At 34.6% G+C, this 15,801-nt stretch overlaps 1 protein-coding gene across 2 annotated transcripts in view; it reads right to left on the bottom strand.

Annotated features, from left to right (window-relative positions):
• Positions 1–15,801, bottom strand: part of DPYD (dihydropyrimidine dehydrogenase) — an 841,965-nt gene that overhangs the window by 366,396 nt on the left and 459,768 nt on the right. For both annotated transcript variants that reach the window (XM_031002041.3, XM_055373871.2), the window contains one exon: positions 3,254–3,418. In XM_031002041.3, the coding sequence (XP_030857901.3) occupies positions 3,254–3,418 (165 nt within the window). The remainder of the gene's footprint in view (positions 1–3,253; positions 3,419–15,801) is intronic.

Raw genomic sequence — 15,801 nt, 5'->3', positions numbered from 1 at the left:
TGACTTCTGCAAGCCCTAGTTATTCTGCACATTTAATAATAAGCATTACAAAATCTCAACTTAGGAACAAAAAGCTCTTAGTCAGTAATAAATTGTCACTACAATGATCAATGTGCCAAATTTAATTCACAGATAAATAAAAGGAAACCTTGAAAGCCAAGCAGAAGTCTAGTGCGAATGTAGGCTTTGGTATAACTGTGACAATTCAGAGATGAGCCCTCACAATATATTTCAGAGGTCTCTCTGCCTTTACATTCAAGAAGTTCATCAGCCATCTCCTCTGGTTCATGGTCAACTGGTGCTCACTCTCTCTGGAAACAGAGACATTAGCTACTGATATTAGCTGACCTATATCCACACCCAGCACAATTCTTTTTATCAGAAAAGTTAGCTTTTGCTTAGAAGCTGCCACAGTGGGTTGAATTGTCCAGTCCCTGTCATTAAAGGTGGCAGCCATGCACTCGAGAATGATGTGAAAAAACTCCAGCAAGAGTGATAATTAAACTTGGAAAATGAAGGGTCACCTTCTTTCATTCAGCTCATTGGGCAAACCCATCAGAATAATTCCAAAACAGCGGGGGACTGTCTACTCTCAGCATGGCAATATCGAGGTGCACACACATTATTTCTATGGGTTCAAATGGGAATGCCATTTTAATGGTATTTAAAACGTTATCTTCGATATGAGGAGTAAAAATGTTAGAAATTAGTTCTAGGAATACAGAAAAAGAATAATGTGTATAACCTAAATAGGGAAAGAATCAGAAACAAGAAAAGTATGCATTTTTTTTCTCAAGGAAAAGCATTCTAAGAGAAGAAAATTATCGCCAGGGAAATTGAAAAGAATATTAACTATGTCTCTTCTTTCTACTCAACTGTAGAATCACAAAGCAAGGGTTTCATCTCAGCTTTCTTGTCCACTTACTGTCATTTCTTGGTGGTCATTATTACAACAACTTACTCCTACCCAAAAAGAGAAACAGTGTCACATGAAGTTAAGACAATCCATTGGTAGGAGTTATTTTCCAGGAAAATTTTTTTTTTCAGACACATTAGCTTATCTAGATACTATTGAATCAGTATTTGGGAAATTATATTTCATACCATTCTCATGTTGTATTAAAATGTAATACTAGACCAGGAACAGTGGCTTACACCTGTAATCCCAGCACTTTGGGAGGCTGAGGTAGGAGGACTGCTTGAGTTCAGGAGTTCCAGACCAGCCTGGGCAAGAGACATCATCTCTACAAAAAATTAAACAATTAGCCGGGCATGGTGGCATGCACCTGTAGGCCTTGGGAGGCTGAGGCGGGAGGATCACTTGAACCTAGAAGCTGGACGCTGCAGCGAGCCATGATGGCGCCAATGTACTCTGGCCTGGGCTACAGAGTCGGGTGGGGGGGGACCCATCTCTAGTTAAAAAAAAACGTAATACTGAATATTTAAGGACAACATAGGCAAATGCACTGGATGAGAGACAGAAGCATGGTTGGTAAAAGCAAATTTCAAGTTCAAATTCTAGCTTCACCATATATTAGGTGTGTAACGATTGATATGGTACTTAATCGCTGTGTGCCTCAGTTTCCTCATCAGTGAAATAGAGAAAATACTACCTATCTTATAAAGTTGTTCAAAAAGATCAAATGAGCTTAAAATAAATAAAACTTTTGTAACTGTGCCTAGCACAGAGTGAGTGGTATATGAGTGCTCATAATATATTATAACCATTATTATTATGTTGCATGTTCAGTACCTGGCAGAGTATTTAATACTGTAGATCAGGTTTACAAACATATTATTTCTTTTTATAGTTGATCTTTTTTTTTTTTAGTCCTTATCATTCTGAGAAAGGCTTCCCAAAAGATGTGGGTCCTTTAGTAAACAAATAGCTCAGCATAATTCTCATATAGAGTTAATTATATAATATGAAAACAGGGATAATTTTCACATCAAGCTCAGGAAGAGAAAAATTCCTAATAAGCAGAAACTATAGATTTTAGAAGGGTCATGATAGTTCCCTTCACATCCAAACGACTATCTTGAGGAAGATAAATTATATTTGTTCTATGTGCATGTATTTTATTTCGTTAGTATTTTATTTTATTTCATGTATTTTATTTCAAATGCATGTATTTTATGTTAAGTTCTATGTGCATGTATTTTATTTCAAGTTTATTTTATTTCTATGTGCATGTATTTTATTTCAAAATTATCAAGAGATAATTTTGAAATAATTAGAGCTGTCTAAAACAGAAAAAAAACTTGACGGGCAAGGCAATCGTGTGATTTCTATATTCCTTTGTAAGAATTTGCAATTTATCAGTTTGTAGACAAACATCCACCAATTTCAATAGATTTAAAAATATTTATCATTAGTATATTTAAGTGTTGTCTTTTGTCTTTGAAAGACATATGTAGGTAAAAAAATATTTTCGATGACATAAACACACACATTGCCTCAAACCTCAACCTCCATTCACTAACAATTCATTGAAAGAAAGAATGAAAGAGAGAGAAATAAGTTGTGTATATTTGAAAGAGACAGAGAATTGAGGAGGAGGGAAGGGAAAAGGGAGGAAGGAAGAGAGAGAGAAATAGGAAGAAGGAGTAGAAAAAAATAGGAAGTGGGAGAGGGAGGTGGGAGGGATAGGGACAATAAATGAATGACATTAAGGATCACCCTAACCAGACTATTGAAGAGAAAATATTATGTATTATATTTAAGCCTGATTTTACTGCAATATTTAGGCATGGTTCTTTAAGATAAAAAAAGATTTTATAAAAGATAGTTGACTAATTTAGTATAGGAGTGTTAAAATTATTTAATAAATTATTTCCCACTGAAAAAATATAGACTTCATAGGAAGATATGCTGCTTCTGCCTCAGGTTTATATTTAAAATGATTTATAGTCTGCAATTTATTCCTAAGGTCATCACCTTCATAAATACCAGCCACATACAGTGAAAACCAACTCAATAAAATGAGTATTTCATTTCTCTTCCTTCTGCTTATGTAGATACTTCTTCCATCTTACATGGCACCCATTTATAACAAAGCTTCACATTGTGTGGATTTTTATGAGTTCTTGAGCTTTTCTTTCTTTTTTATCTTTCTATGCATCAGCAAAGCAACTGGCAGATTCTTTAATAAAATATACACATTAATATTTATAAGCCTATGAATTGGATGTTTAAATAAACATTCACCAACTTATGCCAATTCTCTTGTTTTAGATGTTAAATCACACTTACGTTGTCTGGAAAGTCAGCCTTTAGTTCAGTGACACTTTGACACCAATATGCAGCCGTTTTCTCACTGATGAGCTCAATATTCAGAAAGGAGCTTTGTCCAGGGCCATACATGGGGCCAGAGGTGGTTCCCCGGATGATTCTGGGGGAAACATTTGTCACAATGTCCTGATGAAAGAGTAAAGATATTGAGTCTCCTTTTGACAAAGAAAAGCTATAATCTTTATTATCTGCTCATTTCCATATGACAATATTTTATGAGGTCCCTTCTCACATTTTTGCAGAAGAATTTTTAATATACATTAAATTAGAATTGAACATAAACTACTTGCAAATAAAAAGGTAAAATAAAGTATATGTTAGCTTTAGCTAAATTACTTCTTGTAATTCTAGGTTTAGAATAGCACAAAAATAAAAATATTTATATTCATTAACACTCATTTAGGGCATACTCATTTTAATTTGTTTGCAATTAAATAATAAAAATATGATAGGTAAAATGCAAAAGGTTATCATTTCTGTCTATTTAATCTAGGTATCTCCAATCATAGTTTAACTCCAATAAGAATTAATGTTAGTAAAAAGCTTATATTTTTTTTCTAAAAAATTAACTCCGATGTAAATCAGTGAAGGAATAATATTAGTATTACTGGCTCATCAACCATTAACACACATTCTAACAAACTGGTTATGTCAAATTACTTATAGGATTATAACTATATATTCACTTTAAATGAGAAGAAAATCACTTTCTCCAAGACTGAAATGAGTATATCAATAACTTCCTGATACCTATAAACAGTAAACAGCAAAATTAACTTGCTTGTTAAGTGTAATTAACAATCCACAACTGCTTCTAAAGCTGTATTAACGAAGAAGAATAACATTCTTCCATTACTTAAAACTAAAAAGAAACAAAGAAGGAAAATGTTTCTTTTGCCAACTTCCAATTAAAATTAATTTTGAGTAAAGGTCATTTAGTTAAGGATTTATCAGAATTAGTCATTTAAGTACCCCTCCTCACCATCTTGTCACTTTTAGTAAGATAACATGAACCCCCATTAGTATATAGCAATTAAGGTCAATTTACATATTTTAATTAAGAACCACCCCATATAAAACAATTAGCGTAATAGGCATACTAACTGGATTTCATAACATTTGGACGTTTTTCCAACTAGATAGACAGGAAACCTTAATTAGCATTAATTAGTGCTGATCTGCATATGTTTGATAAGGCATACCCTTGCCACAAAAGATTATTTATTCCTGAATCTGCCAAATGCTACAGTTGCAGAGGATAAAAGGACTTTTCTTCACATTGCATGTTAATTTCTGGTAATTTACATTCACTTTTACATGCGAATTAGTATATTATAAAATAAATGGTATAAATGTTACAATAAGCCTCCTTAAATATGTACATTTTAACTTATAGGAATCATGCCAGTTAATTTTTTACTAATTAAGCCATTCCATTTCTATTGTAATTGTGTGCAACATCACCAGCCTTGCTTTGATTTGCTATTGTGAAACCATGTTTCACAATCCTATTGGGTAAAATGACAAATAGAGTTACTCCACGAAGCTCAAGCCTTGTGGGTCAATTTCCATCTTGGCAAACGCTTAAATGTATGTTCTGCGTCCCTACAGGTGGCTCTGTGAAGCTCATCCAGTGGGTACTCCGGTGTTTTCATGGTCTGAGAAGGCAATTCTTGAAATATTTCACTCAGATGAGGCTGGTTTTCTTCTGTGTTCCACTTTTCAAGAGCCATACCCTTTAAACCTTGAGATCCTCCTTTCCTCTGCTTTACTCCCTACTCTAAATGCTCTTCACCTAAGTAAGTCCAACCTAGGCCACAAGTTGTTCTCTACACAGGATTTCTTAGCCAAGGAGGAGTGAAGTCTGTATTTAGTTCACCAAGTCAAGTGCCCTGGTACTGTGTTGGTGAGCAAATAATGGGGCATCTGGTTTTGATGACCATTTTTTAATTTATTGATCTGGAAACAGGTGCTTCCTGCTTATTCAACAAAACTCATTCACGTTAGCAGCATCCCTACTCCCGCCCATTCTCCATATCTTCACTTAGACTTCAGTTCCTTTGAGAAGTTTTTCTTTTCTCTCCAACCCCATTGAGTCTTAGTAACATGCTCTGACTCATGCCACCATAACAATATATACCTTCCTCAATTGGCATTCTTACTACCATTTATTGAGATTGTCTGTATTCCTGACTGTACCTTCCACTACAGCATAAGACTTGTAAAGAAAGAAACTATATTTTGTTTACTATTATATGCCCAGCTTCCAGCCTGGCCTTTCTTTAGTGGTGCTAAAATAAAGTATTGTATCTTCAATGAGTCTGGACTAAAACCATAGGCACTAGAATAAGTCTTGTCCTGAGGTATGAGAACCAAAGACATTTATTGCTGGCCGCATTCTGCTGCTGAACAGACCGGTGGTTTGGGCTTTGATATAGTTTGGATGTGTACCCCACCCAAATCTCATGTTGAAATGTAATCCTCAGTGTTGGAGGTGGGGCCTGGTGGAGATGATTGATTGCATCATGGGGGAGAATTTCTCATAAATGGTTTAGTATCATCCTCTTGGTACTGTCCTCATGATAATGAATGAGTTCTTGTAAGATGTGGCCCTTTAAAAGTGTGTAGCATCTCTCCCCTCTTTCTCTTGCTCCTGATTTGCCATATGATGTGACTGCTCCCCCTTCCCCTTCTGCCTTGATTGGAAGCTTTCTGAGGCCTCCACATTAGCAGATGCTGCTATGCTTCCTATAGAGCCTGCAGAACCATAAGCCAATTAAACTTATTTTTCTTCATAAATTTCCCAGGCTCGGGTATGTCTTTATAGCAAAAACGGGCTTTTATTCAAAGTTCAGGATTTATTACTATGCTTAGATCTTTTCCTGTTAGTCCATTTGTCTAGAATTGGGTTCTTGCTTGCTTCTTCTGATCCTTCAAGGACCCCTTTTTATACAACTCAGTACACCCCCTCCCATGGATAGATATCCCTGAACCAAATGCTGTGATACAAAGCACCCACTGCTATAGGCCTTCTCACGCAGCCTACTGTGACGACTCCCTGACAGAAAGCATGCTTGAACTTCATTTCACTGCAGCTTCTAAGACTTTCCTGGTTGCTAGTTCTTAACTGCTGGGTATCGCTGATCTCTAGGATTTAAATAGAATGCCCCCATTCAGATACAATCCAACTACCAGTCTTTTTTGGTTCATGTGGATGTGTATTCTTAACCTGATCCATGACCACCTAGGGTATTTCCTAGCTAATGAGCCTGTCCAACTACAGTTGTCTTTTATGTTTGTCCTGTATGCTAAGAACACATCTTAACAGTATACATAGGAATTTTTAAAATATCATAGAATATAAAGGACACAGAATGGAAATTTCACCTATAACTAATAAGGAAAAAAATCTTCATGGTTCAGGAATTCTAAGCTATATGCTATATGCTATTTACAGTAACTTACTAATAACCACAAGGCCAACATCTCACATTAGCCAAAAGGATCAATAAGCTGACAATATTTAATTGGAAGACTGTCAAGAAAATGCTTCTTTCTCAAGCATTTCCCTCCTCAGTAATACCTCAAAGCCTACAATTCTACCTTCAAGAATTTTTTCTTTGTGTATTATGAGTTAAGTTTCTTGTTAATGTTGGAGCTGGTTTATTTTTCTCTTCTACAATGTGGTGTTAAACTGTAAATATAGCATAGGAAAGTTATCAATGATCTCCTTAAGATAATGAACAGGAAGTACAAACCAAATCAAAGGAAAATTTATTTGCTTTATGATAGAGAATGCTTATTCCTTTGTGTTGATTTATAATAGAGAATGTTTATTTAAACAGGTCAATTTTCTCATTCCTTAATTCAACCAAAGGTAAAAGGTCCTTTATAACTTCTCAAATTACAGATGCCTACTGTTGTAGAATGGGTTAACTATCTGTAAGGAATTTGTTAGCATCATAGAAATTCAACATTTTCCAAATTCAACTAAAGTGAAAAATTCCAATGTATTCATCCAGTAATAAATCGGTAATATAAATTTTATTCTAGATTTTCCTTCCCAAATTGTCATGTTTGCTATTGTTTTGCCAAAAACATTCTCCACTGAATTTAGACTTTTAGAATTTTTAAATTAAGTGAAAGATGAATGAAAACACATATATAACCAATTATCTTTGGTTATATAACTAGAGTTAGAGTTTAAATAATTGGACAATAACTTACTAAAGCTTTTGACCTGGGAAGACTAGAATTTGAGCATGATTTCATAAGAGAATATTTTGCTTTAATATTTAATGGCTAAGTCTTATTAGCATTGCTTAAAGGAGTAAATATAACAAAATAAACATATTCAAGAATAGTTAGAGTAGATAAGAGTTCATTCTCTATAATAAAAAAGACAAACTGCCATAGCTCTCATCTTCAGTGCATTAACGATATTCATATTTTTTAAAAACAGATGTTTATAGAAAAGGAAGTGTTAGGTAATGTCTTTGCTTTATGTAATATTATAACTACCATTATAACATCAAGTATTAGTGACCTTTTAACATTTGAAGTGATGATAATGATTTTTTCTCTATCAGAAAAGAGATTTAAATGGTAAGCGCACTGATTATACTTGTTTAGGTTCATTTACTTGACCTCTCTTATTATAAAAACTTATGATGTTTCTATGGTTACTACTGAATTAAAACAGTCACAATGGCCACAATGAACACAAAAAGAAAACTTTGCAGAAATGTCTGAGTAAGAGGCTAGAAAAAGAATGGGGTCAAACAAAGTTGGATGAAAACAAGAAATAAAATTTGCAAAGTGAATCATGGCTACATATACCATAGTGGATGAACTTTATAAACATCTTGTTGAACGAAAAGGGCAAGTTCTAGAAAAATATATAGAATATGACACACAACACAAAGCAATATATTATTTAGTGAAACATACTGATAGGATAAAACTATAAATATAAGTAAGGTAACAACTAAAAATAATTCAAGATATAAGTTACCTCTTGGAGTAGGTAGATGCTGGAGGAGAAATTGGAAATGGTAGAGCAAGGAGGGCTTTCTGAAAGTACTAGTGATGTATAATTATAAAGAAGCTTTACTCTTGAACTGCAGAAATGTGGCAGAATGAGAAATCTGTTCAATGAGTTATGTAGTAGTATAGTGTATATCGCTATGAGTTGTTGATAAGGTTTTATCAGTTTACTTGAAAACCTGTAACTGAAATCGAAGAAACATTTGTTTTGTTTTCTTAACTTCCAAGATTCTGCTGTAAATATTTTGTCAAAAATGTTTTAATTATTTGGTTTTATAAACTAGGAGTTCAAAAATTAAATGTACTAATTGACCAACTGTCTCCTAAAATTATCACTTTCCTAATAAAATCCTACTGAGATAAGTACAACATAACCATACATTATTTCACAAAAGAGGAAAATCACTCTACAAACAAGTCTAACAACAAATATCTTGTTACAGAGTCAGATTCCATCATTATAAATCTAACACACTGATACCCTGTGAATAGCTAAAAGTGAAATAAAATTCAAGAGTGGCCCAGTTTCTAGAACAATTGCACTACTATGAAAGAACTCACTAACATTTTATTTTCTTCATGAACTAAGTATATTAATATTTGATTCCTCCACAAAATAAACTTTATAATGGTCAGAATAATCTCTACTTGGTTTTCTTGGAGGTGCAAAGTGGGCAAGATAAGTATTTGTTCCCAATAAATCATATTTTTCTCTTGTAGTAGCTTATATAAAGACAGTACTCAATATCTGAATTAGTGACAGAATTTGCCCTTTTGTCATCAGGAACTTCAGACCTATCTACATGGAAAACACAATAAGCAAAAATAGCACTATTATCCTAGAAATAAAAGATAAATTATCAGAGAAGTTGTAGCACTGACATTGTAGAAATAGTAATATTTTAGATATGTATAGCACAAATCTTTCACATATATCAGTCTTTTCAAATTATCACGACCTATATCCATGGTTGCATATCTAGTAAGCATTCGAGATGAGACTAGAACTCAGGTGTGCTTATGTGATATGGATAATAATAATGTTGTTAGTGACCTCTTAACATTTAATATACGTAATAATAATTGGAACTCATTTCAGTTTCAAGAAAAACAAATCAACTTGAATAAGTTAAATTTTTAAAAAATGGGGTGTTGTCTATTTATTTTAAGGAAAAGGAGTATTTCACATAACACACACAAATATGCAACTATACCTCAGCTAGGAATCATTCTGTGTCTCCTCTCTGCTTCTGTTGGCTTATCTCTTCATTTTTCTTTCTGTCTCTCCACAGAGGGCTTTCTCTGTCTCAGTTCATATGATAGAATATAGCTCTCTGACAAGTCCCAAGTTTACAAGTTGTAGGGAAAGACACTCCTCCAAACTTGTAATCTCTTAGGCCAGATTTTAACCCCTGGTGACAGAGGCCCTAATGGGCTTAAGCTGCATTAGTTAGTCATCCCTTGTTTAATGAACTATGTCTGGCAGGATAAAATTAATTAGGATTCACACAGATGCTCAGGTAAACAATGATGGCGTAATTGAGAGCTGGGCAACTAGTATTATAGGAATCTGTGACACCAGGACCGGTAGATTTAAATTCACCTTAGAAACTTTAGAAGAAAATATACAGACATGATAAAGGATAATTATCTAGGAAAATGGTGGTAAGACAGGCAAAATAATTATCATTTAGTGAAATAAAAACTCTCCATAGTCTTGAATCAAACATGATGGTCCATTTCCTATTCCTGTGGCCCAAAACCTTGCAAGATCAAAATTCTAAGAATGCTTTGACATTCTCCAGTGTTTTAGACTACACTGGGACTCTCTCATTACCATGTGTTAGTGTGTTGAAGACTGTCAACACAAAATGGCACGGTGTGTACTTAATCTCAGTCTTGGCCTAGGCTGAACTGATGGAATGGATAGATACTCTACGTTAAGAAGGGAAGACAGTGGAAGAAGTAGGAAAGGAAGAACAAAGAAGAGCACATTGTTCTAAAATGAATAAGAAAAAATGTACGACCTGATTAGGCTTAAAAGAGGGGAATAATAAATGAAAACTGACCAGACTGAATGTCTGCTATATGTCAAGGAAGGAGTTTTACTCACATATTCTCCAGTGCTCACCCAACACCAAATGTTCCTCACCTCTTGGATAGTGTGTCACATATATAAAGCATGTGGTGTCTTACATTACAGAAATATGGAGATTAATTTTCTGAATTTTATTTATGTCTGACTGATAAAAATACTGGCTCACATAATCATGTAGCCTTTTGTTTTTCCTCTTGCCCTTTTTCAAAGAACTTATGATTTTGTAAACTAGACACTAAAAGTGGTTTGTTTTGTTTTTTGACCTTCTCATCTGCCGATCCGGATAACCATCACTCTGTCACAGAGAAGTTGTAGGATAGTAAATGAAGCAATACAGCACATGACTGGCATGTGGTATTTGATAAATAAATGTTTATTCATTCACCAACTCACTAGCTTCAGAAACAGTCAAAACAAAAGTTGTGGGAGTTCAGGTGACTGGCTTTAACTAGTTCACGGCTAAAGCTGGGAAATAAACCGGAAATGAGGATGGGAGGATTAAATAGAGTTGGGTCAGATTGCAGAGTCCTGAATGACTGTTTTAAGGAGTTCAAACTTTTTCTGCAGGATTTGAGAATCCATTGTGTTCTGTCTCCTATTCAAGTTATTAATACCAATAGCTCACAGCAGCTGTGCATTCACAGAGATAAGTTTTACAAGAAACAGATGAAGGGCTTTTTTAGTGCTGATATCAGATGGATTAGAACGTGATTAATCAACAGACAGACTGATTAAATTATTGGGTTCACTGTTCAGATAAGAGGTTTTGGATACACTCTGCCAAACGGTAATTAACTTAGAAATTTCTGCTGGCCTGCTTATAAGATGATCATGTGATATGCTTTGAAGAAATCTTTTAAGGCCCAGAATAGCAGCTGTGAAGGTGTAAGCATGAGTCAGTTTTAACAATTATTAATTATCTTCAAGTATTAGAGCAGAATTTTCATTGGAAGTGATAAATATTTTTTAAAATCTTTACTTTTAAGAAAACTTGGTAAATCTCTGGCTCTACTCTACAGTCGACTGCAAATGAAATGACTACTATTTAAAGGAGTATCTAAAAGAGTCAAGAGAGGAGTTTTCCATTTCTACAACACGGTTAACAAGATATTGAAAGGAATCCCTTGCAATATAACACATATAAACCTACTGGACAGGATATGATTTTTTCTAAAAGATGCATAGCTGTACTGGTATCAAAATAAGGAAATTTCTGAGAGATCAGAAATAAGCACGAAGCAGAGATTCACAAGGGCAAACTAACTGTTGGGTGGTGTTTACCCTCAAGGTTTTTGCCCATCCCTGGTGGCCTATAAACTGAGTTACAAACACCTGAGACAGCAGACAAAGTCTGGGACTGAGCACGTTGTTAGGTAGAGTAGAAATCGCCACATAAATATAGGACCAAGAAAGAGTGATGTTCTCACTAGAAAATAACTAGAGAGCAATGGCGGGTCATGCGTCAGTTTCAGCTTTAGTAATCAAGGAGGTAAGTCTCTTCTAAGAATCTTAACCTGTGTGAGCCCCAAAATTTAAACTGTGAGGTTAAAAATTTGGTTTAAAAGTGGTTCCTAGTCATGGTGACCTTAGATAACTAGTAAAAGCAATCTCAGACCCTCTCTGAAAGAATTTACTTTACCTCAAATATTTATAAATTCCCATAAATACATTTTCAAGGAATGTGAGCCCACAAGAGAAGAAAATCACTAATGACATGAGAAAAAAGATATCATAGGTGGGAGCCAGTGCAAAGAAAAAGCTACAAAATCAGATCTACCAAAAAATGTATATAATGGGATTATCAGATGTAAAATATAAAAAATTTAATATGCTTAAAAATACGAGAGACTTCAATGTATAAATAATGAGAAACTCAAAGTTTATCATGAAGATATAACATATGAGCAAATAGAATTTCTAGAAATAAAAAAAATATGGAAAATTAAAACCTAATGGTTTGGGGATGATATGATGATATATCTGGGCAAGTTACCTGAAAGCAAACAAATGTGATGCAAAACATGATCGAGAGGTTAAGAGACATGGAGAATAGCTTAACAAGGTAAAGGAAAAATCTAATTGCAGTTCACAAGAAGCAAATGGAGAGAACTAGGAGAGGCACCATTTCCAAAGATATTGTCAGGGGTTTAATAGAATTGATGAAGGACACCAATTCTTAGATTCCAGACACCAACAAACTGAGGAAAATACGTTTTTTAAAGAATTGATATCTAGATACATTGTAGTATATAAGAAAGGGAAGAATTAAAAAATAACCAGAGGAAAAAAAAGACTACTCACAAAAATAAAAGCAGATTGAGAGCTCACTTCTTAGCAGTACCAATGAAAGCCAGAAGAGATTAGAATATTTTATATGAATAAGAAATGTTAACTGAGAATTGCATACCTTGTAGACTTATAACTCAAGGATAAAGATAAAATGAAGACATTTCCAACAAAAGGAATTGTGAGCAAGTAGTATATGGTAGAGAAAATTAATGAACTAATGCTAATTCTGCAACTAGGATTGATGTGAAAAAACAAAATATTGAACAATAACAAGAAAAAAGCAAGCTGTGTAAAAATATAAAGGTGTGATTATGTTTATATGAGGCAAAAAAATAAAACTAAATAGTACACTGTTTAGAAATACATTATGTGAAAAACATACGCAAAAGCAAGAAAATGATTATCATAAAATCTAAAATAGTCACCTTTCGAGGGAAGAGAAAGGAATATAATTGAGGAGGCACACACAGAATCAAAGGTACAGGAATATCTTATGTTCTCTTCTTCTGTGAAATGAGAAAAAGGTATTCATTTTTACTATATCTTAAACTATATAATTTTTGTAGTATGCAATTTTTATAATAAAAAATGAAAACAAACATTAAGCAGAAAAAAAGCAGGTGCAAATCTGAAGATAACAGTGTTTGATAACTCTAAGATTGTATGTTTTGCCTCAGTATTACTGCCTCTGTTTTCATATGGTTCTGAATGATGTTTTAGAAATAATATTGATTCTAGTCATTCCACTAACAAAATGATGAGCTTGAGCTTGTATGACATGATCCTTTGGGATTACAGATCCCTTAGTGGATCCCTAATCTACCACTGATGAGGATTTCAAAGTCATTTATCTATACAACTACAAAACATACAACATGGGAACATTTCAGATTGGAGATACTGCTATCTGAAACCCTTGGCACAAATTTATGATTTAGAGGCATTGGGGCTCAAAAAAACGACACCCTGAAGTACGGTGCGTTGATATGCTGAGTACTTTGAACTAAACGAATAAACTCAGAACCAAGGTCTCTCTGGCCTTCTCCCAGCCCCCATCTCTTGTTCTTTCTTTCCTGAAGTGCAGGGAGAGGCCTTCTCAGAAGTTTCTTTTATCTGACTAAAGGAAATTCTTCCTGAATAAATGTCATTGTCCTGCACTCCTTCCCTGGAACCTACATTAACCAGTCAAGATTAACTGCTTGCAAAAGAAGAGACACGGCCAGGCACGGTGGCTCATGCCTGTAATCCTAGCACTTTGGGAGACCAAGGTGGGCGGATCACCCGAGGTCGGGAGTTCAAGACCAGCCTGACCAACAGGGAGAAACCCTGTCTCTACTAAAGTACAAAATCAGCCAGGCATGGTGGCAGGCCCCTGTAATCCCAGCTACTCGGGAGGCTGAGGCAGGAGAATCACTTGAACCCAGGAGGTGGAGGTTGCAGGGAGCTAAGATCGCGCCATTGCACTCTAGCCTGGGCAACAAAAGTGAAACTCCATCTGAAAGAAAAAAAAAAAAGAAAGAAGAGATCACACTTACACTTTCCACCTATTCTTAAGGCTACTACCTGGGACACTTTATCTGCATAATAAGGCAACCTTTGTTTTCAGTTCGGTTCCTTCTTTCATCCTTCTATTGCTTGTGCTGCCACCTCCCCTCAGAAGCCCCAATCCCCTACTTCATTCTGTAGCTCAAAATATTATTTACGCTTCCACAATTTGGCACTCCTCAGAGTCTCATGTTTTGTGGGACTTCCGTATATATGAAGGTGATAAATTTGTATGCCCTTTCTCCTGTTAAATCTGTCTACTTTCAACTTTATTCTAGAGATTCCAATCACAAAAACTTTGGAAAACAGAGGGAAAGCATAAAACTTCCCTAAAGAGGTAATTTCAAACTCATATTAAAGTCATTTCGGGCAACACACACCTCTGTTTTGGCTACCTTAGGGAACCTTCCTCACCAATATCCTACTGACTAAAATGGAAAGAGAAAAATGAGGAGGATAAAAAGTTTGTTTCTGCCAAGAATCTATGAAACTATTCAGCTAATGAAAAATCATTTATTTGAGCATACATACAAAGTCAAACTACCCTAAATATAAGTTAAGCAGCTATGTGATATAATAATTAAAATAATAAAATTTGAAGTCTATTTTCTCATCATTCTACTCTATAGCATTCTTTCGTATATTAGGCCATAAAGATGCTTGTATTATAATTACAAAACACCATTAACAAATGTATTATGTCCTACAGCACTTAGCCTTAACAAACAATTACTGGATCTCACATTCAACTGAATACAAAAAGCAATCTTTATCACAAGGTTAAAATTAGCCTTGGAACAATAAATGCTTTCAAAGCTATTCTAAACTCCAAACTGCTTTGTACCAGTCTCTTTTAAGGAACTGAAAACAAGTAAACTGAAGGACATTTGAAAAACTTCCTGTCTGTGTCCTCTCAATTTTTCTTTTGTTTGTTTTATAGGAGACAATCCTGTTATATCTGAAAGGTGATCCATATAGCCCTCACAGGGTAAGGTTTCAGAAGTTAAAATCAAAACCAAACAAAAATAATTAACCAAGTAAACAAAGAAACCCTGAGAATTCTAGGTTTCACAATGTTATTCATAATAGCACTCTAATTATCAGCACTACTTTTCAGGCATTACTACAGAAAAAAATGAATAAATTTGATTCATGGAGGAGGGACCTGAAAGCAAATGGATTTGTTAGTTAGTTCAAACCCAGAATTCTGAGATAATACACTTCTCAGTTCATCCTTCAGAAGACAATATGATATGTAGAATTTCATCATTTAAATTACTTAACAAATTAATCAGAGTAGCTTCTCCTTCTGTAAAAGGTGTTGTAAACTAAAAATAAAATTCTAAGCCCCCCAATCATATGAATAGGCCCCCTCCTCTCAGTCAAGGGCATTACAAAGTTAACCTGAAAAACTAGTTCAGGCCATGATGGGAAGGTGGGGCTGGACATGCCTCATTCTACCCTCCTCCTTTTGAAATTCAGGCATAACTGTAGGTATTAACATTAAAACAGAGATCTTAAGACTGATGAA

This window comes from Gorilla gorilla, chromosome 1, assembly GCF_029281585.2.
Source record: "Gorilla gorilla gorilla isolate KB3781 chromosome 1, NHGRI_mGorGor1-v2.1_pri, whole genome shotgun sequence".
Taxonomy (NCBI): Eukaryota; Metazoa; Chordata; class Mammalia; order Primates; family Hominidae; genus Gorilla; species Gorilla gorilla.
This window is presented reverse-complemented; position numbering and strand designations above follow the sequence as displayed.